Genomic DNA, 26,958 nt, shown 5'->3' with positions numbered 1-26,958 from the left:
CTTTGAAGCTAGAGCCAGCTGAAAAAATTGTAGTCAACTGTAGTCATTCATGTTTATCACGAAGAGAAAAAAAGGTTCACTCCAAACAAAGGCGCTTACCGGGGAGAGGGAAAATATGAGAAGTATTTGGTCAAATGCCGTCCTCTGAGCAGCTTACCCAGCAAGGCATTTCACCCACCAGGGGCTTGGCCTCTCCCCCCACCCCAGGAAGTTATTAAGTTGAAAATAATTAAGGTTGCTACGTGACTTCACCTCTTGTGAAACCGCTAGAAAGGAATCCCGTCATTGTTTAATTAAAAAACGAAGAAGGGAAAGAAGGAAGGAAAGAAGAGGAGGAAGGAAGGAAGGAAAGAGGGATGAGGAAGGGAAGAAAGGAAACCGTGTGATGTGCTTAGAGGACGGGGCTCTCCCGGGGTGGGGGGCGGGGGGGGAACATCTCTTCTTATCACAGAATGAGCTCATTTCCCACTCAGCTGGAAAGTGGTCCCTGCCAGGCCTTCCCCCTGTTGCTCCCACCCCTTGCCGGCACCTCTGCGGTTGCCTCTTTCCTGCACCCAGGAGGGAACAAAGGGATTCTGAAGTTCTTTTGGCACCATATGCCAACTTCTTCTAAAGACACACAGGGTCCCAGTTAGAACACCGAGCAGAAGTTCTGGATTCAGACTGGCTCCAGCGTCTCCCCGTTATGTGGCCTGGGGAAAGGTCCCTGGCTTTTGCTTGACTATGATTTTACTTACGTGCAAAACAGGATCAGTAATATACTTGTTCTGCCTATGTATTTAGACTGAACTCTTTTTTATTTTTTGGTAGGTCAAAAATGGCCAAATATCAGTAATTCCATAAGGTTCTACCTGAATCAGTTAAAAAGGAAAGAGCATGGGAGTGTTTTGAAAGTGGTTAAGTGTTGTACCGATACAGTCATTAAGTCATCCCACGGGTAGTCGCTGAGTGTCTCCGAGATGCCAACACGGCTAAGTCAGCACGTACTGTGGACCCCGCTTAATCCTGCGACAACCCCAGGGATGGATGTGACTGTTCCTCATTTTATGGATGAGGAAACTGAGGCTCGTATGTCCAGAATCACATACCCTAGGACATTCAGCGGAATGTAGAGCAGCCAGAATTTGAACTTGAGCAGTCTGGCTTCCGAACCCAAGCTCTTCATCGTTAATTAATCAATCATCAGTTATTTTTTTTTAAATCTTTGTATTCATTCAATAAATATTTATTGAGTTTTTAAAATGGGCCAGGCACTGTTCTAGGCATTGGGAATACAGTGATAAGGAAGATAAAGCCCCTGCTCCTACGAGAGAGAAAGACAACATACAGCAGATGAGTAAAAAGTATTACAGATGCTGGTAGTAACAGGAGGGAAGATAAGGGGTGGGGTGGAGAGGCTATCTATAATGGGAAACTCTTAAAACCTTTGGAATTTTCTGAGTAATAGGGATGATAGGAGCATCTTTTGTTATAGTATTTGGTGTTTGGCTCTGGTTCCTGACACAGAGCTCCTAAAGCCTTTGGAATTTTGTGATAGCAACATGTTTTGCTCTAATGAGGTGACTCTGGGCAGATCCCTGAATAGCTTCATGATGGGGACTGGTCACCGGAAAGACTGGATCTTGATGAGAAGCTTGGGACTTTCAGCCCTACCCCCACTCCCCATCTCAGGGGAAGGGCGAGGGGCTGGGGATTGAGTTAATAGTTGATCATGCTTATGTGATGAAACTTCCATAAAAAACTCTAAATGATGATATTCAGGGAGCTTCCATGTTAGCGAACACATCCACACGCTGGAAGGGTGGAGCACTCCAACTCCACAGGAACAGAAGCTCCTTTATAATAAACCAGCAAATGTAAGTAGTCCTTGAGTTCTGTGAACAGTTATAGCAGATTACTGAACCTGAGGAGAGGGGTCATGGGAACCCCCAATTTATAGCTGGTTGGTCAGAAGTGCAGGAGGTCCAGGACTTGTGTTTGATATCTAATGTCAGGTTAGTCTTTTGGGACTCAGCCCTTAACCTGTGGGGTCTAACTCCAGGTCGTTAGTGTCAGAATTGAATTGAATTGTAGGATACACAATTGGTATCCAGAGAGTTGGAGAATTGGTTGGTGCAGGGAAAAACCCACACACACATTTGGTGTCAGAAGTGTTGGGAGTAGAAACGGAGCATATAGTTGGTGTCAGAAGTGGGATTTGTTAGAACAGCCCTGGCTCATGGAAACATGTGGCTTGAGAAGAGAGAGGATGGAAGGGTGGGGGATGAGGAACTTTTGATTCCTGGGTGGCCACGTGGTCACCCACGGTGTGGAACAGCAGGAATGCTGCAGTCAGTTACTAAAGATAAAAGTTGCTCATGGAATTCAGAGTTGTATCCAACTCCTAGGGAGTTTGTTCACTGGATGCATCAGGAAATGTAAACTAATAAGAAAAAAAGCAAAATATATTCAATATAATGCTTTGGTTATTGTTGTCTGTAAGAGCTAAAATGAAATTAAAAGAGAATGCTGGGCTGGACCTTGATGCAAGACAAAGCTCAGATTTCAGTCAGTCTGTGCTTGGCTACCACCCTCAAAGCCACCCATAAAAGGAAAAATTATGTGGGGGCCACAGAGAGTACCCCCAAGGCCTCTAGTCACCAAAAAAGGAGTCCATGTGAGGGGAGGGAAGAGTCAAGAAACTTTTGAAACCAAGGGGGATAGTGTGAAGGAGTTGTCTCATTTTGTGGATCAGTGTCACCAGATTCCTGAAGAACCTTAACTAAAATGAATTTCGAGAGTGATTACCTCAGGGGCAGTAGCCTCAGTTTGTAACACTGCAGAGTAGAAGAGGCTCTTCTGATGGGTGGTCTGGGTGCTGATATTGGAGGAGGCCAGGGTGGCTGGGACATCTGGAATGGAGTAAGAGCAGTAAGGGCGGCCAGAGAGGCAGAGCAACTGTGAACCGTGGCCTGGGCTTCTGGAGGAGGCCAGGGCCACCATCCAGGCAGAGGTGACGGGGGCCTGGGTCTGGGTGCAGGCGTGAGAGGTGGGTGGAGTCAGAATATACCTTGAAGGTAGAGGGGGCAGCACCTGCTGATAGACTAGGTGTGTGAGAGAGAAAGAGAAGGCTGTTGTTTTGTTATTCCAAGTCCACAGCTAATAACTTGCAGAGGGGGGACTAGAGGTCCAGGCTCTTGACATTGGTCAAATGTTGTCCACCGTTCATTCATTTCACAAGCATTGATTGAGTGCTTGCTGTGTGCCTGTGCCTGGCGCCGAGTCAGACCTGCTCTGCTCTCATACAGCTTACGTTCTCGAGGGGAAGGCAGATTCCAAGTCACAAGTGTCCTAATGGCTACTATAATCACGTGGATGTAGAGAGGTGGGGGGTGCCCCAGGAATACAGAGGGAACCTCCTTACCCCAGGCTCCCCTGGACCTGCCGAAGGACAAAGCTGGACCAGAAAGATAGCCAGCGTCTCCTGACCTCCTCCCAAGGGCTGGGGAGTATGCAGAGCAGCTTGCATCCGGGATCTCATTTTAATCTTGGTAAGAACCCTAGGAGAAAGGAATTATGTTTATTCCCCTTTTATAGATGAGAAAGCCCAGGGTTCGGGGGAGCAGCGCAGGTAGCTCAAGGTCACACAGCTGGCCGCGCCGAGACTCAAATCTCGAGATCTGGATCCTAGGTTTCACTGTCTTCTCTGCTCAGCGTTCTCTGATATCAGCCCCTTCCCATTACTTCTTGGAGCAAAAGGGAAGTGATTAATAAATCAATATGTCACATAATAAGCATGGTTTACCTCCAGACAGTCCCCTGTGATAGAAGCAGGTGTGTTTTTTTGGGAGGGGGTGAGCATGAGGGAAACTTGATGAAAGTCCAGAATTTTCCCCACAAAGTCCACATGACCTTTAATTACTTACAGATTTAATAGAATATCATTCCACATGATTTATTCCACTGGAAGATTGATTAGTAATATAACTTGAATTGTATTGCATTTCCCCATGCAATTTAAGATGATTTAGTGCCAAATAAAGACTAACCTCAAAGCCCTTGCTTCAAAGAACAGCAGTCCCCCTTCCTGTCCGAATGCATGTGGGAGGGAGAAATTGTGCCTTCCCCCACCCCCATCCCCCCACCCCCACCCCTCCCACCCCCACCCCCCACCCCTCCCACCCCCCCACCCCCCACCCCTCCCACCCCACCCCCCCACCCCCCCCCCACCCCCCCCCACCCCCATCAGAAAGCAATTCCATCTCTCCTAACCTTTAACTAAGTGAGGATCCGGATCCTTGCAATCTTGGCCGTGGATCTGGGTCACTTTCTCTTAGCCCAGGGTTTCTCAGCCTCGGTACTGTGGACATTTGGGTCCGTTCCTTCTCTGCTGTGGCCTGTCCTGTGCACTGTAGGGCGGTGAGCAGCACTCCTGGCCTCTGCCCACCAGGTGCCAGGAGCACCCCCTGCAGTTGTGAATAACTAAAAATGTCCCCAGGGCTTCCCTGGTGGCGCAGTGGTTGGCAGTCCACCTGCCGATGCAGGGGACACGGGTTCGTGCCCCGGTCCGGGAAGATCCCACATGCCGCGGAGCGGCTGGGCCCGTGAGCCATGGCCGCTGAGCCTGTGCGTCCGGAGCCTGTGGTCCGCAACGGGAGAGGCCACAACAGTGAGAGGCCCGCGTACCGCCAAAAAAAATAAATAAAAATGTCCCCAGACATTGACACCTGTCCCCTGGGAGCAGAATCTTCACCCCTGGCTGGGAACGACCGATCCAGACTTCACTGATGTGGGGAGAACCAAAGTATGTTCTTTAGAAAAGAACAAATGAGCACAGTTAAAATCTCACTTGCACATGTATAATTAAAAGAGGGGAAACTCTCTCGGAGGGATAAATCACACCTTTTGTTTCTTGTCTCTCTGGTCCCTGTTGTTACATAGACAACATCCTTCAGGTCCACCTGGGAGACCCTCAGAGGACACTCAGGTGGACCTCAGGTTTTAACAGGGGTGTTGAGCAGGCAGCACGTTGTGACATGTGAGTGGCTGGTACATTTCAGTCTGTTTCTTCCCTTCTATGTCAGATCCTGCGGGAACCAATGGGACCCCGAGGCCTCCACATGAAAGCACAGTGGTCAGAATGTGGCTCCCCCAGTGCAGGCTGAGTTCTCGGGCCAGGGAAACACATGTTGCACTTAGTACATTGGCTCTACCAGCTCCTGGGTTTTCAGCTTTTGGGAACCCCTGTCCCTCTGGGATGACATTTGATGTTACTGTGTGTGTGTGTGTGTGTGTGTGTGTGTGCGCGTGTGTGTGCGTGCACGCATGTTTGAGTCTCTTAACACGTTGCAGACACTAATTATGGAAATTTGTGGGACAGTCCGCCTCACACCAGCCCCCTTCCCTTTTCCATTTTAGACAACAAATAAAACAGCCCTGTTCTCCTTTGCGGCAGGACCACCAAGGCTGAGCAAAGGGCCGCCAGCCCCTCCCAACGGTTCCCTTGTGCTCTGCCCCGCTTGGCTCTTTCAAGGACGGCTCAATGAGTGGCCTTGTTGAGACTTCCACTAAGGCCCGGCCTAGAAGGGACCATTAAAAACAGTTTAATCAGAACAAAAGAAGTTCTGTTCTTATTGTCCCCCTGGTTGCAGTTTGGATGCAGCAGCTGAAAATCTATCTGCACTAAGCCACAAATCCGGACCCAGCCATGCCTCGAAGTTCGCCCTCCACAGAGATTTCTGGGTGGATCTTTGGAGCAGATAATTTACAACGAAAGCAAAATGCAAGGAGAAGCCTTTTTATTTGGCACAAATGTTTCCCATTAAAAGCCTTCGAAAGCCCCTGGTAACTGGAGTGCTCCTTTCGCTGCCCCAGCTCAAGGTGATCATGTTTATGCGTACAGAGCACCTTAAAAGAATTCCTGGCTTGGATGCCCATCCTGTCTGCGAGGAACAGTGTGGAACCCGATTGTGAAAAAGTATACAGAGGCAGAGGCATGTGAAAGGGAGTGTCTTTCGGTTGATTTTAAATGCCTGCCCTGGAAGCTTTGCGGTCAGTGATTTTCTGCTGCTGAGAAGTTCCAAACAGGTAGGGGCATTTGTGGTAAACTTCCTGAACCGTCCGGAAACAGGGAGAATTGCCCCGAAGTGGAGCCGCTTGTGTGTCGTGAGGGGATGGGAATTTTTGTGGCCGGCTTTCTGGGACACAAAAGAAGCTCAGTGCTGCCTATTCTTTGGAATAGACCATCTAAAAGAGGTTATTTTTAAATTTTTGGTTTTCTAAAATTCGTTTTTAATTCTATTTTTTTTTCTGTATCAGCAAAGATGAAATTCCTAGGGAGACAAGGTTCAGAAGCTCATCTTATTTGACCTCGAGGTTCCTCGTCCAGATTTTTCCAGAATGGGCAGCTCGTGGGGTTGTGGGCTCTTTTTGCTGTGCAGGGCCTAATGCAGCTCAGAACCGTTTTCATCCCAGCTCATGAGTAGCTCTGAACAAAAGGAGTCAAAGGAACAAGTCTTACTGTTTGGGCCTCAACTTGGGGGAAAATGTGTCTGTTAAGGCCCGAGGAGGACCCTCCTGTGCAGACATCAAAGAACTAGCCAGGAAGCAACACGGGAACGGCTGGGTGGAAGCATTTCCGTGTGATGTCGAATAAAAGCCCCAAAGGGAATTCAATGCCAGGTGGATGTTTCTCTCCTGGTGCCCAGCAGCCCCAGAGTCCAGGCCCCTGTCATTCTTTATCCCCCGTGGAATTCCTATGTGCCCATCTTGGGCAGTGAGGGTTATGAGGCTGTCATGAGACCAGTACTTGTGATTAGTCACCATTTCTGGTTTTTTTTAATAAATGTATTTATTGTATTTATTTATTATTTTTGGCCGCATTGGGCCTTTGTTGCTGCGCGCGGGGGCTACTCTTCGTCGCGGTGCGTGGGCTTCTCATTGTGGTGGTTTCTCTTCTTGTGGAGCACGGGCTCTAGGTGCGTGGGCTTCAGTAGTTGTGGCACGTGGGCTGAGTAGTTGTGGCTTGCGGGCTCTAGAGCGCAGGCTCAGTAGTTGTGGCACATGGGCTTAGTTGCTCCGTGGCATGTGGGATCTTCCCGGACCAGGGCTCAAACCCCTGTCCCCTGCACTGGCAGGTGGATTCTTAACCACTGCGCCACCAGGGAAGCCCTAGTCACCATTTCTTTTTTTTTTTTTTTTTTTATTTATTTTATCTATTTATTTTTGGCTGTGTTGGGTCTTCGTTGCTGCGTGCAGGCTTTCTCTAGTTGCGGCAAGCGGGGGCTACTCTTCGTTGTGGTGTGCGGGCTTCTCATTGCGGTGGCTTCTCTTGTTGCGGAGCACGGGCTCTAGGCACTTGGGCTTCAGTAGTTTGGGCATGAGGGCTCAGTAGTTGTGGCACGAGCGCTCAATAGTTGTGGCTCACGGGCTCTAGAGTGCAGGCTCAGTAGTTGCGGTACACGGGCTTAGTTGCTCCGCGGCATGTGGAATCTTCCCGGGCCAGGGCTCGAACCTGTGTCCCCTGCATTGGCAGGCGGATTCTTAACCACTGTGCCACCAGGGAAGTCCCTTAGTCACCATTTCTTAAGTAATTAGCATATGATGGGCACTTTCCATGGATTTTCTCGCTGACTCTTCCTGGCAACATGGGGGAGATAAATGAGAGAAGTAAGTCTCCCCATTTTACAGATGGGAGAATGGAGACTCGGCAAGGGTCAGTAAACTGTGCAGGCCCCCACGGTGAGCAGGTGGACGGTTCTGACCAGCAGGCCTGGGTGGGCTTGAGGTTCTGCTCCCAGTGATGCCGGTGCTACTGGCCCACCAACCACACGTTGAGAATCAAGGGTTTAATGCAGGACCCGGTCAATGTTTTCTGTAAAGTGTGGTTTACAGATTGTAAATATTTTTGACTCTGCAGACCATATGGTCTCTGTCCCAGCTATTCAACTCTGCTGTGTAGCATGAAAACAGCCATAGATAATACGTAAACAACTGGCGTAGCTGTGTTCCAGTACAACTTTATTAACTAAAATAGGTGACTGAATGTGGTCTGTGGGCCTTAGTTTGCTGACCCCTGACCTAGTCCCTAGACTAGATGCATAGTCTGCACTTCACAGAGATGTAGGGAGGCTGAAATGAGTTCGGCCTGTGATGTGCTGAGGCAGATGCTGCTGGTTGCTGGCCCTGTATCCCTTCTTCCCTCCTTCCTTTCTACCAGAACCAACATGATGCCAATTAAAAATACCCGCTGATTAGCCTCTGTTGCAGCTAAGGATGGCTGTGTGGCCCTGCGATGGCTGATGAGATGTGAGGATGAGATATGTTGCTATCAGGAAAGGCTGTTGTTTCCCCTTGTCCCCCTCCTTCTTCCGTTCATCCTGCCTGGAAGACTGATGTGATGGCTGGAGCTGGGCAACCGGGAGGACACTGAAACCATGAGGAAGCAAACTACAGGCTTCGGACAGCAGGGCAGGAAGCTTAAGAAGAAGAAGGTACTTTTCTGAGAAGCTACATCAACCTTGGACTTCCTACCTGTACACTTCCAGTATGGGAGAAAACCACACCCTCTTTTGGTCAAGCCATTATGGGCAGGTTTCTGTTAATACAGCCACGTGCAATCCTACCAGTCCAGTTCTGGATGAATAGTGAGTATTTAATAAGTGATTGATATTCAGTGTTGGTAATGTCAGAAGTGAAATCTTTGACCTCTTGGGCATCTTGAATGATGGGTAGGGTGGTAAGGTGGCATGTTTTGTCATGGTATCAATTTTAATGCCTTTTTTCCCCTTTAATTCAGTGAGCAGTTAGGAGGTTGGGTAAAGAAGTGGAAAGAACAATGCCTTTGTATTTTTCATGCTGTCATAATGTGCCTGTTTCTCTCCTTTCCCCAAAGACACAGTTGACCTCTGTCTGAATCATCCCTGTGCCCCTGGGTACTGGTACCTGCAACTCACCCACCACATGCTTGTAGAGGCTCGGGGGTGGAGACTTCTTGCCCAATGTGATGGTTAATTTTAAGTGTCAACTTGACTGGGCTAAAAGATGCCCAGACAGCTGGTTAAACGTTATTTCTGGGTGTGTCTGTAAGAGTGTTTCTGGAAGAGATTAGTATTTGAGTTGGTCAACTGAGTAGAGATGATCACCCTCACCAGTGGGGTTGGGCATCATCTGACCCATTGAGGGTCTGAATAGGGTGAAATATGGCGGAAGTGCCAATTCAGTCTCTGCCTGTGCTGGGACATCCATCTCCTGCCCTTGGACATCCTCACTCCTGGTTCTCAGGCCTTCAGACTCAGACTGAATTACACCACCAGGGTTCCTGTTTCTTTAGCTTTCAGAGGGTAGATTGTGGGACTTTTTGACCTCCATCATTGCATGAGCCAATTCCTACAATAAATATCGATAAATATTGGTTCTGTTTCTCTGGAGAACCCTGAATAATACACTCCTATGGCATCACTGTTGTTTGTCCTTCCAGCAGTCCCTCTCCACCTGCTTCTTACAACAGCACAGGAGCCAAACCTCATACTTATTTTCCCAGCCTCCCTTGCAGCCAGGTGTGGCCACGTGACCTGCTCTGACCAATGGGATGAAAGGGAGGTCCACTGGGGACTTCTGGGAAAATCTTCAGTCCCAATAAAAAGAGAGAGGGGCAGAGGAGAGGTTTCCATGCCCAATCCCTTCTATCTTTGGCACAGGTTGTGTGAGGGCATAATACCTGGATCTGTGGCAGCCATTTGTGACCTTAAGGTAACAAGTCAGAGAAAGAAAAGCCAACCCGATGAGGAGGGCAGAGAAGGGAGATGGAGACAGCCTGAGTCCTTGGTGACTCTGTTGAATTTCTGAGCCAATTCTAAAACCATTTTCCTCCTTACCTGTTGTTCTTTGAGATCATATAATAGCTGTATCATTTAAGACACCAGCCAGGGTTTCCCTACAGCCAAACACATCCCAAACACATCACCTTCCATGCGGTACCTTTTTAAGTTTAGTAAGCGGAGCTCTTCACAGAGTCCCCCACCCCCCAACCTCTTCTTCCTCCCCGTTCCCCACCTCAGTCCATGACACCACCCTTTACCTGGTAATTCAGGCCAAAAACCTTGACATCATCCTTAGTCTCTCTTTCCCCCATGCCCTACATCCAGTCCATCTGGAAATCCTGTTATCTGTCTTCAAAAGGAAACCAGAATCCAATCAGTTCAACATTCTTACAAACTTAGTGACTTAAAATAACACATGTTTATTATCTTTTAGTTTCTGTGAGTCAGGAGTCTCTGTTAGCCTAGCTGGGTCCTTTGCGGGACGGCAGTAAAGGTATTGGCCGGGGCTGGGTTCTCATCTGAAGGCTCAACTGTGGAAAGATCTGCTTCCAAGTTTATGTGGTTGTTGACAGGACACAGTTCCTTGCTGACCGTTAGCCAAAGACCACCCTCCAACTTTGTTCCCTAATGCTCCAGCCACAGAGACCTCTGGCTACCTTCAACACATAAGCATGTCTTGCTTCAAGGCCTTTGCACTTTCTGTTCCCTTGACCTAGAATGCTTTTCCGCAGGGATGTGAGCAGCTCCCTCCCCACTGCCTTCAGCAGGCTCTGGTCAGACACATGTCCTCCAGGAGGGTTTACCTGACCACTGTAGCTAAAGTAGCACTCTTGTCTCTCTCTGAACCCACGCTCTGCCTCACTGGGTCTTCTGTCTGACAGCCCCATTAGGATAGAAGGTCAACAAATCAGGAATTGTATTTGCTCCTTGTTGTTCACCCTGTACCCACCATTCTCAGGAGAGCGCCTGCTGGGCACACAGTTATGCTCCATAAATATTTATTGCATGCAAACAGGCTGAACCTCTAGAAGGATGAACCCTTGCTCTTGAAGAAGAGGAAGAAAAGAGTTTTAAGGTGCAAGGTAGGAGCAAAGACAGGGAAAAGCCAACCAACACACAAGCAAAAACCACTGGCACATGACATCCGCCCCTAATTAGCATCTCCGACCATGTGCCAGGCGCTGTCCTCAGAGCTCAAGGCAGGTGGACTCTGCTGTTTTAGCGAGGGAGGTGGACAAGAGACCAGGAGCTGCACTGAAGCGAGCTGAGTTAGGCTGTGGCAGAAAAAGCGCAGGGGGCTCTGCATCTCCTCTGTCAAGCAGGTATTTATGGAGCACTGACTGTGCAGGGTCCCTAGTTAGACACAGAAAGTATAAAACAACGGGATCCAGTGTGCCTCTGGGACCTCAGAAAGCAATGGGCGCGAGGCGTCCACCCCTAACGTTCGGCCAGCAGTCAAGCAGGGCTGGGATTTGGAGGATGGAGAGACCACGTGGCAGTGATAATTCTGGCTCCCCAGGGTGTCTGTCTGTCTGCAAAACCCCAGCTCAGCTGGATGCTTGACCAGAGAGGGGATTCTTTGATCAAAGGTGGTGCTGGTATCTGCTCTTTCATTTTCACCCACCTGGCATCCCTTCCCCGCTTTTTCTAGTGACAGCATCCCCTTGTTTTGGAGGGAGAGCTGCTGCCCCACGGCAGGCACGGGTCTCTGTTGAGGCTTTCAGTACCTTGATCCCCACCCTGACCCAGGGGCAGTCAGGTGACCCAAGTCAGGAAATCCAGGTGCTCCACTAACTGGTCCACAAGGTGAGCCAAGATCTGGACATCCTCTCCTGGGAGTGGATCCCCCCGCCCCGCCCCCAGGGTCACCAGCCAACACTGTATGGTGGCTGAGACCCCCTGCCATGCAAAGAAAGCTTGTCTGTGGTAGGAAAAAATGAACATTCAGACAGATGCTGAATCAACAGAGAGAGACAGAGAGAAACTAAGCCACAGAGAAGAAAGCACGGTAAGCCCCAGTACAGCCCAGACAGAGCTCCCTTTAGCGGCTCCACTTGGATTTGGGCTGATACCACTGGGACTTGAGAGACCCCCCGACTTACTGTAACAGCTCAGGGAAACTCTGCACTTTAATTAAAGACCGAGGAGGCCCGCAGTGAAGAAACCTGTTTATCTTTCTTGAGCTCATCATTTCTTAAACTTACTTGACCAGAAATTCCTTTTTCCGCAGGACACGTGCGGACATTTTGATGACCAGGGAGAAAGAGACAGCATATTCCAGGTGATGAGACAGCAGAGGTGTGGAGGTAACATTTGCAACATAAAAACTCATCTGGGCAATGGGGCTTTGAGGTAGCTTCTTGAAGCCAGAAGTAGGGAATTATCTAAATCCCCCCAAACCTTCCTGCCTCTTGTAGGGTTCACTTCCCGAGTGAAGAGATCTGTGTCCACATGGGACCATTTTTACAAGATGACTTCTCTGAGTCACATTCCGTTGTTTTATCTATAAAAATTCTGCCTCGGAGACAGACCAGCTTTTTAAACACAGGATGGTTTTATCTCCTTGGCCTGTTTATTGCTTAATTCCAAGAAGGCTTTCTGAAGACACAGATGGCTTGAACTAACCTCCGAGCAAGGGGGACTCAGTGTGGTCACGCTCAAAGGATTTTTTTTTTTTTCCTCTTTCAAAAATGGAAATGAAAGAACCGAAAGTCTGTAAATTAAATTTTCTGGTTATAATAATGCTTTTGAACCACTGTAAATCATCCTTTTGTTTCTCGGGTTCCCACCTCCCAGCCCCAGCAAATTCCCACAAGGCATCTGGGAATCAAAGAATATTACCCCATAAAAACAAAATCAGGGCCATAGTGCCAGAGACATGGAGGGACGTGGGAGCCACAGATGACGGTGGGGATGGGGGTGGCTGGAGGCACCAGCAGCTTCTACCCTTCACCGGAGCCTAAAGAAAACACGTCAGACTCAGTGTCTAAACAGCAGCTGCAGGAAAAGGTCTGGCTCTGAGGTGACTGCAGTCTCTGTAACCTCTTTGATGTCTGGGAACATCATGCTTCCTGGCTTTGCAACTGCAGATCGCTAACTGGGAACACGGTCTTCAGACGTGGCTGGGCAGGGTCTGGCTGGTGAGGATGCTCAGCTTCAGACCAGAAGAAATGGACGAGCACCCAGCAACACCGAGTCTGAACTCTGCTTGGGGACAGAGGCCCAGGCTGGTTTGGGCTGAGTTCTCTTGGCTCTAAGAATTAGGCATCTGCTTAAGTCAACCCAGGGAATATGTTGGTATCGTAAAGACACTCGTGTCCGGGGATCTGGGCACAGGGAACCATCAGACCCCAGGAAAAACTGGAGTTAGAAGTTATTTCTGGAGTTAAGCAGCCCAGATGCTCTTGAGATTCACCTCAGGGCCTTTGCACTGGCTGTTGCCGCTACCAGGAGCAACTGTTCCCTGTTTGTCACATGCCTGACTTCTTCTCAGACATCTGCTTTTCAGACAGGTCTCCCCCTTCTGTTTCCCTCAGCCTCTCTCTTGGCTCTGTTTTCCTCTTTGGAACTTCTCACTCACTCGTTTCTCGTCTGAGCCCCCCCAACTAGAATATAAGAAATTTTGAATGTCTTTCCACAGCTGCTACCTCAGGGCCTGTATAGAGACTGCCACATGGTAGAAACTAAATACATATATGCGAATGAATCATGAATAAATAAAGTCTCAGGGCTGCCAGGTACAGTCACTCAGGGTGTGCACTGCACAAGTCCAGAGGTCACCACTCGCAGACAAGGATGGGCATGGTGATCCAAGGGAATGTAGTGCACAACCTCTACCTCTGGACATGGAGGCCCAGAGCTCCTTTGCAATGCCGGCTTGCTCACAGCCCATCATGGCTGTGTTCACTTCACTTTCTACCTCCTGACCTGGACTCACTCCCATTTTCTCATGATAGGCCTCATTTTTCTGGAATTTTCTACTTTGAATACTCAAGAGAGTGAATCTGATAAGCCTGGCTAGTGTCTTGCTCTAAGCCATGTCATTGATCACTCTGGCCAGCATGGAATGGTGGCCCTTAGGTGGCCTCCTCTAGCCTAATCATCTCTGGCTAGAGAAGGGACAGGGTTGCCTGTGGTGGGCACTCGGGCCCATGGAGGTACTTCACACAACATCCCAGCCAGGTGGTACTGTTATTAAACCTATTTTACAGGTGAGGAAGTGGGCTCAGAGCCTGATATCGGGCCATCTGAGCTCATGTTTGATTTTATTGCTTTGTGGTAGTGCAACCCTGGGAAAACTGCTTACCCTCTCTGAACCTCAGTTTCCTCATCTGTAAAAAGGACTGATTTCAGAATACTGATTTCCAAAGTGCTATGACGACTAAATGCGGACATGCAGGCAAAGTGCCTGGAAACCTAGACTATTTAGCTATTGTCGATAAGAATGTCTGGAAGTGTGTTTTCCTTCCATCGGACACGGAAGTGCTTCACACTCTTGTCTGCAGTGCTGCTGGGGGCGGGCAGCTTGTACACACTCAGAACATTGGGTAAAAATGGGAAAAGTTGGCTTTTAGGGTTTGTGTCTCCAGGACTCAGTTGTCTGGGGACACGAGCCCTTGGATGAGAAAAGGAAACCGCACTCGAATACTTGAACATGTTGCTTTTCTAATGTGTAGCCACTGTTGAGGTGGTTTTGTCACCTGACCTCCCCTGTGATGCTGGGCTATAAGGTGACATTAAGGACGGTGCCTCGGGGACAGGGTACCAGTGACAATGCCAGCTCCTGATTCTGAGTCCGGCAGTGTTCCTGACAGAAACCAAGAATTGCTCTCAGGGAGTGCATTCATTTACTCAGCAACTATTTGTGAGTGTCAACTATATACGAGACGCTCTTCTGGGGTCTAGTGAACAAATCAGACCAAAATCTGCACCCACATTCCAGTGGGGGAGAGAAACAATAAACATGTGACTATATAATATTTCTGGTGGTGGTAAGTGTTATAGAGAAGAAGCCTTGAGAGGAGGAAAGGAAGGCAGGAGTGGGGAGAGATTGATTCTGGTAGGGTGGGCGGGGAAGGCTTCCATGACATTTGAGCAGAGACTTCTTAAAAATATTTTTTCCATTTCTGTAGTTTTATTTAAATTAAATTAAATTAATTTATTTTTTGGTCTGCGTTGGGTCTTCGCCGCTGCGTGCGGGTTTTCTCTGGTTGCAGCGAGTGGGAGCTACTCTTCGTTGCGGTGTGCGGGCTTCTCATTGCGGTGGCTTCTCTTTGTTGCAGAGCATGGGTTCTAGGCCTACGGGCTTCAGTAGTTGCAGCACGTGGGCTCAGTAGTTGTGGTGCACTGGCTCAGCTGCTCTGTGGCATGTGGGATCCTCCCAGACGAGGACTCGAACCTGTGGCCCCTGCATTGGCAGGCGGATTCTTAACCACTGCGCCACCAGGGAAGTCCTTTGAGCAGAGACTTGAAGGAGGCGAAGGAGGGAGCCGTGGGGATATTGGCAGATGAGCCTTCCAGGCAGATGGTGCAGCAAGTGCAAAGGCCCTGAGGTGGGCATTTTACTACAAGGCAGAACCTCGGACACAACTGATGCTTCTTGCTTTACCCAGAAGAGCCCCTTAGTGTAGAATTGGCAGACATAAAATACGAAATGTCCAGTTATATTTGAATTTCAGATACTCAATGACTAAGTTTTCGTATAAGTATGTCCCACAGAGTTTGGGACATATTTATATTTTAAAATTAATCATGTGTATCTGAAATTCAAATCTAACTGGGCGACCTATATTTTTATTTGCTAAATCTGGCAACCTTACTCAGCGGTCAGTCATTGTGTGAGCTATGGAAATAAAAGTAGTGGGCTGGCTCTATGGAGAGGTATGGCTGGAAGAAATAAGGGCGTCAGAATCAGGCTGCCCGGGATTTGAATGCTGGCTTTGGCCTTCACTAGCCATGTGGTCTTGGCCAAGGTCTTTGATGTCGGTGCCTCCGCATCTTCATCTGTGAAATGGGAGACACGCATCTAATTTCAGGGCCATTCGAAGATTCAAGATAACCTGTAATAGGAATTCCCTGGCGGTCCAGCGGTTAAGACTGGTGCTCCATGGCAGGGGGCGTGGGTTCATTCACTGGTCGGGGAACTAAGATCCAGCACGAAGTGCGGCGTGGCCAGAAAAAAGAGATAATCTGTAATGTGCTCAATTAATGTCATTAATGTAACTCTCGTTAGTGTTAGCTGTGTCATTAATGTTACTCTCATTAGTCTCACTGTGTGATAGATGAGCTGAAATCTGTTAATCTTCCCAAATTATCTTTTTACATGAGTCAGGACTAACCTATTTAGAGTGAGGCTGTGCCTGGTAGGGGAGATAATAAAGATAAAACCCAAAGTAGAAGACAGAATAATTAAAAAACAAAAAAGGGGGGTCAGAAACAGAGTGAGGGAGGGAAGAGAAGGAAGAAGAAACAGGGACGGAGAGAAGCATGGTGCGGGGCAGTGAAGAGCTCCCAGGACCCTGAAGGCCAGGGGCCCCAGTTCGAATCCCAGCTCTGCCCTGACTTGCTATAGGGTTTTCAGCCCCACAGTTTTCTTCTGGGTCTCAATTTCTCTATCTTCAGGATGAAGGAAATGAACCCCACACCGGGAGGACTTTGGTTGTAACTTACTGGAAACTCAGTATACAGCGGCTTAAACTATCAAATGTCTTTTTCAATAAACAAAGAAATAAACTTCCAGCATAAGTACGTCCCAAATAACACATAGGACATACTTAAACTAAAAATTATTCCTTGTTTATCTGAAATTCAAATTTAACTGGGCATCCTATATTTTTATTTGCTAAGTATAGCAACCCTAGACCCCTTTCTTGCTCTATTGAACCAGAGAAGCTCTGTTTCTGTTTTCTGTGTTGAGCATCTGTGAAAAGCTTCTTGACCAAAAGTTTCAGCTGCTGAAAAAAAGAGAAGGTCTGTAAGCTTTAGATCAGCATGATTTCCACGGCCCCTCCCAGCTCCCTGATGCTGTATTCTGCAGGGTTCATAGCTGTGGGCAACAGAAACCATCTGGGGCTAACTGGTGCAGAAAAAGTGCTCAACAAAGGATCATGAGAGGCTTACAGGAGGCCCAGAAAGGCCAGGGAACCAGGCTTGGGGGCTCTGCAGCTGGGAAGATGCCCCCCAAATGCTCTGCAGGATAATAGCTTCTGGGGTGGGTGCCTCTGACTGGCTGAGACTTGGTCACATGCCAATGCTCTGTCTGCAAAGCAAGCTGGGGCAGTGCATGTCAGGGTGTTCAGCTCCTATTTGGGGATGGGGGGGCAGGGGCTGCTTCCCAAGATGGGGAATTCCCAAATATAAGAAAAGGTTCAGGGACTTCCCTGGTGGCGCAGTGGTTAAGAATCCGCCTGCCAGTGCAGGGGACACGGGTTCGAGCCCTGGTCCAGGAAGATCCCACATGCCACGGAGCAACGAAGCCCGTGCGTCACAACTACTGAGGCTGCGCTCTAGAGCCCGTGAGCCACAACTACTGAGCCCACGCACCACAACTACTGATGCCCGCGCGTCTAGAGCCTGTGCTCCACAACAAGAGAAGCCACCGCAATGAGAAGCCCGTGCACCACAATAAAGAGTAGCCCTCGCTCGCTGCAACTAGAGAAAGCCCATGCGCAGCAAAAAAGACCCAACACAGACAAAAATAAATAAAAAAATTTTTAAAAAAGGGTTCAGATGTAGCTGGTAGGAGGGAGGTGCTTGGAAGCAACAATGACCAACACTCTTGCTCCTAAAGAAAGAATTCTGAGTTTTGATGTTTCTGGGTGAATTTTCTGACCTGGGCGGGAGGGTGAGTTTATCCAAAAATCAGTTAGAGCGGGAGTGCCAGGGGGAAGCGACTCTGGAGAGGGTGAGGGTCTGACTTTGCCTGGAGGTGAGGGAGTGGCAGGTTCTGTCCTTTCCGCCTCTCACTCAGTGTTCCTGGAACAGTGAGTTAAATGGAGCTGCTTAGAGATGCCCCAGCCTCGGTGGTCCTTTGACTTGGGGCAAGGGGAAGGCTGGGTTAGCCCTTCAAATCCAGCAGAGCCCGTTATAAGGCCAGAAGCAAACTGGGTTCCTGAATCAGACTGGTAGATGGGTTTTCTTTGGTCTAACAGTTCAAAAACAAGTGGAATTAGTTGCCAACAAATGCACATTGAGAGTTTTCACATACAAACCCAGATTTCCAGCTTCTCTTGAGAATTAGGACTATCTGGTAACATTGGGATCCAATTCCTGGATGGCATCACCCATGGTAATGTGGTTTCCAGTTCACCTTGGTCCCTACCCCTCCCCTGTTGTATCGGGGCCCCGGGTCCCTCGCCACCTGTCAGTATGTCTGTGCTTATGGTCCCCTTTAGAGGAAAGTTAGCTGTAACTTCAGACATGTACAGCCTTGCCCCTCAGTGTAGAATCCTCAGACCAGCAGCATCGGTCCCCCCTGGGGACTGGGTCAAAGTGCAGAATCTCAGGCACCACTGGGACTGGCCGTGTGGGAATCTGCATTTTGACAGCTCCCCAGGGGTGTGTGTACAGTCCGGATGGAGAAGTGTGGCTTTAGGATCAAGCAGGGGGGAAAAGATCACGAAACCACCAGACGGTGAGGAGTCTGGGCTGTGTAGACGGATGTGGCTTTGGATAAGGGTTCCGTCGTAGATGAGCTGTGTGACTTTGGGCAAGGCGCTCTCGGAGTCTCGATCTCCTTCCTGCGGTCTGAGAAGCCGAATGGGGCCCTCTGTGCCGGAAGGTGACATGAGCTAAGGCAGCACTGGGCTTAGCAGGTGCCTGGCAGAAGGGAAAGCCCTGGACTTGTCAGCAGCTCTTATTCATGTCTGGGAGGGAGGAAAGGGCTCCCTCTAAAGCCGAATTGAGAATCGTTAAGTTCTCAAAACCAAATCAGGTTTCCTCCAATCGGAAGAACTAACAGCCATGCTGGTAATAAACAAAACCGCAGCTTCCCACTAGCTGTTTGGGAGACCCTGAAATCCCTCCTTGGGCATCAGCTTTCTCTGGAGGTGTGTGTGTGTGTGCGTGTGTGTGTGTGTGTGTGTGTGTGTGTGTGTGTGTGTGTGTGTGTGTCTTTGTTGCCTGTGTTTTCCATTTGGAGCGGTGGCTACTGCCACGTGTATTTAAGACTGATAAAAACTGTTTAGTATCTTACTCCTCTGTTTAAAAAATTGTGCAGAGCAAGTCCCAGCATGAGCGAGCATGAGTTTATCTCCAGTGCAATGAGGGATTTGCACGGAAAGCAACATTGAATTATAGGTGTGCTAAAATCATTTCCTCTCTAGGGTAGGTCTCTTTGCACACAAGGATTTTAAAGCCTGTGCGTGAGAAGGCTCTCGGCCCCTCTTCCCTACTGGGGTCTGAGGCCGAGGTCGTCAGGCCTTGGCCAGGTGGGTGGACAGAGGGAGCAGCCCTCAGGCTCCCTTGGCTGTGTAAGGCGCCCCCAGGGAGCCCTCAGGCCTGCTGCGCTTCCTCCAGGGCAGATGGTATAAGAGTTCTGCCCATGAAGATGAGGTCCCTATCTCCCGCTGAATGTGCGTGTCAGCAGAATTCTTTTCTTCTTTTTATTGCTTTGGAGACATATGCTGACTTGGTCAAAATCGCTTCAGCAAGATGTGACTGATGATGTATGAAATGAAAACTGCTTACCCAGTGCTGGGAGGCCGGCGAGTGAGGGCTGTGGACACTCGGCCGGGGCTGGCCAGACACAATAACACCCCTCACGTTTCCAGGCCATCTTTCATCTGGGAGAAGCTGGCCCTGGGGTGGAGCAGATTGGGGAGATCGGGTTACCGCCCAGGAGTCCAGTGCTGGGTGCCCCGGCTTGGGGAACCACAGCTGGGGTCGGGTGGCTGGGGGCTGTCTGCTGGGGAAATGAGATAGGCCCCAGGGAAGTTCCTGGGCCCCGGATGGCATGGGGCAGGAGGAGGGGGGAGCTGGGGGACAATGAGACGGATCAGAATGCGGGGATCCCCCTTTCATCTCTGATCCCTTCTCCCTCTCTGCCCTGCTCTCTCCTGCTCTCACGCTCTTGCCCCTGCCCTGGATCTCTCCTAGTCAGGATACATTTGCTTTCCTCTGTTTGGCCAAAAAACAGACCATCATGAAAAGTTGCATTGTTATTTTTAAGCTTAGGAGGCTTTCCTGTTAACATATTTTCCTTTTCATCCAGATGGTAACTAACATCTATCAAATGCTTTCTCTGTGCCCCAGGCACCTTGCGAAGTCCTTTACATGAGTTGAATTAACTTCTGAATCCTCCCAGCAACCCTAGGAAACAGGTGCTATTTGTCCCCCCATTATACAGATGGGGGAACTGAGGCACAGAGAGGTTAAACCCCTGGTACATGGCTGCAAGTGGCAGGGCTGACGTGTGAACCCAGGCTGCCAGCTCCCACCCAAGACTTTCTCTAAACAATCTCGAAGCCTTTGCTGGTGGCCTCCGCTCCCAAACCAGCATCTGATGTGCTTCCAGGCAGATATTCTTGTTTGCATGAGTGCATTCATTCATTCAGCGATCAAGCAAGCATTCAGTGGGGGCCTGGTGCAGCCTGGGGGACTCCTTTAAGGGAGGAAGCAGGGAAAATAAAGAGCCCCCCAACCCCCGGCGTGAATCACAGGAAAAATCAGGTTAAATAGGGGGTGGTGGGAGTTCAGAGGGAACCTGGTCTCTTCCGGGTCTCAGATATGGAAAGCGTATCGTCTCCGTCTCGCAGGGGAAAAGATGGCATAGCAGAGCAAGGGGGTGGGGTGAGGGCTCACAAGATGCCTTAGCCTGGTGCCTGCGCAGTCAGCCCTCAGTCCCCTGTGCTCTTCAGGTATTGGCTGTGCTTCCTGCTCTTCACTCAACAGGTACTTCCTGAGCGCCTGCTGTGTGCCAGGCTCGGGTGAGAGGCACAGAAGGCCTTCCCCTGACCGAGGGCGAACAGCGCAGACGCCAGCCAATCAGTTGTTTTCGTTGTAGACTGGTAGCACCAATACCTGCGGCCTCCACCCCCAGCCTCACTTGCTTGTTAAAATCCCCCCCAAGAGATTTGACAGTGGATTAAAAAGCAGAGAAGGCTGCTGCAGAGGAGTAGTATTTCAGACTGGACGAAAGTAACCTACTTCATCCCAGCTGGCATTGGAGGTGGCAGAGCAGTTGCAGTGGCTTTGCCCCGGGGGCACAGGGAGCTCTGGGGAGACAGCCTGGTGGCCGCTCCTCGCTCTGCAGGGCCTGTGTTGCACTTGCTGCTCTCCCTGCCTGGGGTGCCTCTCCCTGGCAGAGCCGTGTCTTTCTCATCCTTCCAGGACTCAGGTCAATGGCATCTCCTCCAGGAGATCCCCTTCCCACCTCCCTCCACCTCTCCCTGTTTATTCACTCCTTCACTCTATCACAGGCTGACATGATCTGGGTTGCATATGCTCTGGTGGACACTGGACCAGCCAGTGCCCCTCTGACTGCCTCAGCAGGTCCCTGTGTTGGTTCTCACTCTCCACAGTGCCCACCCGGGGCTCTCCCCCTCGACCCTCCTGTGTGCCCCGCTTGGCCTGGCTCCAGCAGGTGAGCGCACTGCATCCTGCCTGAGAGAACCAATGGCCCAGCATAGCCTCCCCTCCCACCCCTAAACCATGTATCAGCTTCCCGCTTTGTCTCCCCTGGCCTGAAAGCCAGCTTCGTGGTGGAGGCCACTGGGTGAGCTCACTCTCTCCTGTCCCCTCCAGCCCAGCACTGTGCTGGCACTGGGATGGGCCACATAATTTGCAGGGCCCAGTGCAAAATGAAAGCGGGGACCCTTTATTCGTAGATCACGAAGAGCTGCAATGTGGCCATAGCAGAGCATTAAGCCAGGTGTGAGCGTGGGGGCCTGGGCACCTACCGGGTCACACGCCCGTGGAGCCCACCCTGTGTGACGCCCAGGAAGTGCTCAACAAACCTTTGTTGAAGGAAGGCGGCAGTGGAAGAAGGCAGGTGGAGGGGGCTTTCACAGTGCCTTGATTGACAGGTGGGCAGAGGCCCAGCCCTGGGCCGGGGGCCCAGGACCCGCTCCACCTCACAACCTGGAGCCTGTGTAACAGGGCCGGGATGTGATTGAAATGGCTAGGACCCACAGCCTTGCATCTCTCTTCTCCTCACCTGGCCTCTGGCCTCTCCTGTCTCCACCCATGTGGACCCTCAGGCTGCCATCTTGTCCAGAAGCCCCCAAAAGGCTGCATGGCAGAACCACCTATGCTGCAGAAAACTCCAGAAGATCAGGTTCCTCTTTACCAGCCCTGGAGCTTCTGCCTCCCCCAAGTGAGGCTTAGCCAGATCCTTCCCCCTAAAGGACACCCCTGTCCCCAAACTCAGCCCTTCACCTTTCATCCCAGAGTCCCTCTGGTCACCCTTCATCTAGCCCATCATCGGGCAACCACTGGTTTGTGGGTTTGCCTCCTTGGGGCGGGAAAGGGCGGAGGCAAGATTGAACTTGATCACGGTACTCACTGCCACTCTGAGTCAAGTGTTATTTTGCTCCCAGTTTTACAATGAAACTGAGGCTCTGAAGAGCAGTAGTTTACTCAAGGTCCCACAGCGGGTTCTGGGTTGTCTGGGGCGCCTGTGTGCCATGCCCGGTGTGAGCTGGGCCCCAAGTGGGCAGCTCAGTGTCATTCGTGGGATGAATGAATGAGGGGACGGAAGAAAGGAGGCCAGGAGCATCTGGTGAGGTCTCAGGCACAGACACTCAGAGGTGAACTGGATGCAAGGCCAGCTGTGCGCTTCTCAGGTGTGGCCAGGCAGGGGCTGGTGGAGAAGGTCAGACAGTGACCGAGGGAGTTCCGTGGTGGTCCAGTGGGTAAGACTCCACGCTCCCAATGCAGGGGGCCCGGGTTTGATCCCTGATCGGAGAACTAGATTCCACATCCGCGTGCATACCGCAACTGAGAGTCCACATGCTGCAACTAAGAGTTCGCATGCCGCAACTAAGAAGTCCGCACGCCACAGCTAAAGATCCTGCATGCTGCAACTAAGACCCGGCGCAACCAAAATAAATAGATAAATTAATAAATAAATAAGTATTTTTTAAAAAAAGAGGCAGTGCCGGGCCGGGATATCTGGTCTCAGGCTGAGGAATGGTTGGGCCCCCAAGGAGGGAGGTGGGGAGGAATTCTCCAGCTCACACAATTTCAGTCATCCAACAAATAACGACTGTGCAGCCACAGTGGCTACCAGGCCCTGGGCTCAAGGACATCTGAGAGAGTCCCACCTCGGCCCCCAGGGAGCTCTGTTTCTAGTGGGAAGGCAAGACAATAAAGAAGGTACGAATAACTCAGTAATGCCAGACGGTGGGAGGAGGAGTTAAGGAAAATAGAACAGGTGTGCGCGGGGGTGACGAGGGGAAGGGACCTTATCTCCGACGGTCTGGGAGGAAGTGGCACCTGAGTGGCACCTGGAGGTGGAGGCTTGGCCAGATGGCAGGGGTGGGGAGGGAGACTGGGAGGGGAGAGAGTTCCAGGCAGAAGGGCTGGCAAGTGCAAGAACAAGCTGGCAACAAGTTCGGGGAGGGATCCGCGTGTCTGGAGTAAGGCGGGGAAGGGGGGGCAAAAGGCGAGAGGGGCTCGGGTGCCACCTCCGCCAGGAAGCCTTCTCGTATCGCCGCGCTTCCTCCACGCTCCCCCAGCTTGCTCTACCGCAGCGCAAATCCCATGGGTGCCGCTCAGGCCTCCTTCCCTGTCCGGACTACGAGTGCGGAGAAAGCAGGGCCGGCTCGGATTCCTCTCTCCGCATCCCCGCGGCGCCCGGCCCGGCGCTGGGCACCCTGTGGGCACTGGGTAAATATTTGCAGAGCGCACTAGAAGGAATGAATGAACCCATTGGGCGCCGCTGGGGGGAGGGCGGGGCCGAGGGCAGGTGGGAGGCCGCCGACGCGGGAGGGGCCCTCGGAAGCCCGTCCTCCTCCTCCCCCTCCCCCTCCCAGGCCCCAGCGCGCACCACTCTGGGGCTCCCGAGGCGGCCTCTCGTGCGATCAAGGGCGCGCAGGGCTGGGAGAGCGACCTGGGGCCCCTCTTCTGGGCGCCGGAGTTCGGAAGAGGGTGGGTCCCCGCCGCCCAAGAGCAAGAGCGCGAGAAGAGCCGGAGGAAGGAGCGCCCGCTCGCCCGCCGCCTCGCTGCCACCCCGGCGCTCGCTCTCCCGGCTCCTAGGTTTGCTGGCTGCTCCTCCCACCCGCGCCCGCCTCTTTGCTCGCGCTCTCGCTCGCTCAAGCCGGTTTCCGAGCCCCACGGTGCGCCCGGGCGAGTGCGGGGCGAGGGGCCCCGGGGCCAGCGCCGAGCCGGGGGCGGGGGTCCGGGCAGAGCGCAGCCGGCCGGGGAGGGGCCATGTCCGGCGCGGGCGCAGAGGGGCCCGTCTACAGCAAGTGACCGAGCGGCGTGGACGGCCGCCTGCCCCGCTCCGTCACCTGGGGCGGCTCGGGCCCCGGTGCCGGGTGCCCGGAGCCCGGGTCGCGCGTAGAGCCGGCGCGATGCACGTGCGCTCGCTGCGCGTCGCGGCGCCCCACAGCTTCGTGGCGCTCTGGGCGCCCCTGTTCCTACTGCGCTCCGCCCTGGCCGACTTCAGCCTGGACAACGAGGTGCACTCAAGCTTCATCCACCGGCGCCTCCGCAGCCAGGAGCGGCGGGAGATGCAGCGCGAGATCCTCTCCATCTTGGGCTTGCCCCATCGCCCGCGTCCCCACCTCCAGGGCAAGCACAACTCGGCGCCCATGTTCATGCTGGACCTGTACAATGCCATGGCGGTGGAGGAGGGCGGCGGGCCCGACGGCCAGGGCTTCTCCTACCCCTACAAGGCCGTCTTCAGTACCCAAGGCCCCCCTCTGGCCAGCCTGCAAGACAGCCACTTTCTCACCGACGCCGACATGGTCATGAGCTTCGTCAACCTCGGTGAGTGAAGGCGGGAGGGAGGGGTGCGCGTCTCGGCCAGGAGTCGCTTTGGGACAGGGAGGGCGCCGCGTCTTGCATCCAGCCCGCCCATCTTTCCACTCCCGGTAGTTTTCAAAACGGCAGTGCCTGGCCGAGGGTCTCCCACCCCCCTGCCTTAGTGGACCCCAAGCTGCGCGCGCCCCAGGTAGGGCGAGCCGGGCTCATCTGGCCTGTGGGAGTGCGGGGGAAGTAAGGACCGGTCTGAAGCCTGCTCTGGGTTTAGTCGGCGACTGCACCTCTGGGGCGGGAGGCGCCGGGCGGGCCGCGGCTCAGTTCAAAGCGCGGGGCTCGGTCATGTGAGCTGTGCCTGTACGGCTGGGCCCGCGCTACCTGGATTTAAAGGGCCCTGCTCCGCGAAGCTGACTTCCCGCCCTTTCTGAGCCCCTCTCTGCCCTGCCTGGCCCTGGCATCGCGGGCGTTGCGCTCCCTTCCCCGCCCTGGCAAGCCCTACCTGTCCCCTCGCGGTGCGCCCGCCGTAGCGTGCTGCGCGCCCCGAGCGCCTCGGGGCCCCTTTCCTGACCGCTGGGCGCCCCTCTCGCGCTCAGCTCTCCTGGCTGGAGCTGGGGGAAAAAACGTTGCCATTGCGACCTTTCTATTTTAAATATTTAATGATAGGTCCCGGACTGGCAGAATCCATTTTCAGCGTTTATCACGTGTGGCGCGCAAACCACGGCTTCTGGCTATTGGGTGGCGAGGGATCTCCCAGCAGACGCCGCCGGGGGAGGCTAGGGGACCCGGCTTCCGACTGGAGCCGCGACGGCCCCGGGGATCGGAGGCTGGCGCTGCGGCGGGGGTGGTGCCCTCGCTCCATCTGTGCACATTCACCAGACTTGCTCAGACTAACCCCCGACTGCGCGCTATAGAGCTCATGATCAAATATTTGGTTTCTGAGATAACACGCCCCGATAGCGCTGTTTCCCGAGCCGCTTTCATTCTACAAGTGTCACTTGCTGCGAAAATGCGAACGAAGTCAAGACAGCAAACTCACGCCCACCGGCGCTGTGTCAACAGGGAAATAATGATCCTGAAGCCCCCCGCGGGGCACCTGGGGCGTGGATGGAGGGCGCCGGGAAGCGCGGATCAACCTTAATGCTTCCCGCGCCAGATAAGGTCCCTGGAGTTCCCGGGACGCCATTGTCTGTCCTTAATAATAGCCCAAAATCAAATAGTGAAACGAGTTTCAGCGAGCAAGGGGTGGGAGGTTTAGATGCCAAAATGACTTCAAGAAAGTTTAAATTATACTAGGCAGCCTGTTAGAATGAGACAGCTCCATATGTCCTGATTTAGAACAATCTCCAAGATGTATGGGGTGGAAAAAAGCAAGGTGCAGATCAGTGAGGTTACATACGTGCTTGTATATCATGCTTTCCCACTGCAGGAAGACGCCATGGATTGGAAATAGATTTTATGGGGGCAGGGCAGAACTGGGGCTGGGGCCTTAGGGATTTGGGAGCTGGGGCCTGATTTTTCATTGTCTGCAGTTTTGTGTATGATTTTTTTTTCCATGTGTATTTGTGACCTAAACTAGAAGCTAAAGAAAAATCCCAAATACGTACATATAAATAAATTAATTAAAGCAGAGCTGTGTCTCCATCCTGAAGCCAGGGGTTAACCAGGCCCTTTCTCTGGCTGGGGATTTATGGTATCTTCTGTTCTGTCGGATACCTGTGACTCCCAGTGAATGCCAGCAGGTCCCAGTGGCGGCCTTCAGAGCCTGGCTGAGGTCATTAAAAAGGTATTTGTAAGCCCTGGCTTCTGTGGAGGGCTCTGCAAACGCAGTGCAGAAAGCACCCCGCTGCTTATGGACCAACCGCGTGGCCAGACACGGGCTCCTCCCATGCCCGAAAAGGACCAGGTTGCCAACTGGGCACCTCTGGGAAACTTGGGGCAGGGCTGTTTGCTGCCCCTTGGTAGGGGGGAGCAAGCTGGGACTTGTTTGGGAAGACCACAGCTGGGTGGTTTTCCTCCTCTGGCTGTACACACACCTTTCAACCCGTTAGTCCCATTTCTTTCATCTTGAAAAGACAAAGACCGGCTTGTCTGAGCCTCTTAATCAGTCAGGCTGGCTTTGGGCTTTGTGGGACAGTCCTGACTTTCTCAGGTCTTGCTTTCTGGAGCATCACTCCAAATTAGATGGCAGAGTGGCTTTTAACAGAGAGCACTGACCTTGTTTGCTTTCTTTCTCAGT

General features: G+C 51.9%; 1 protein-coding gene across 1 annotated transcript in view; it reads left to right on the top strand.

Moving 5' to 3' along the window:
- Nucleotides 1–23,816: 23,816 nt before the first annotated feature.
- The window catches only part of BMP7 (bone morphogenetic protein 7), an 89,398-nt gene continuing 86,256 nt past the window's right edge, over nucleotides 23,817–26,958 (top strand). Inside the window, exon 1 of the mRNA XM_030841706.2 lies at nucleotides 23,817–24,731. Coding sequence (XP_030697566.1) covers nucleotides 24,314–24,731 — 418 coding nt within the window. The 5' untranslated portion in view covers nucleotides 23,817–24,313. The remainder of the gene's footprint in view (nucleotides 24,732–26,958) is intronic.

This window comes from Globicephala melas, chromosome 15 (genome assembly GCF_963455315.2).
Source record: "Globicephala melas chromosome 15, mGloMel1.2, whole genome shotgun sequence".
NCBI classification, from domain to species: Eukaryota; Metazoa; Chordata; class Mammalia; order Artiodactyla; family Delphinidae; genus Globicephala; species Globicephala melas.
Note: the sequence above shows the minus strand (reverse complement) of the source record. Positions and strands in the feature narration are given on the sequence as shown.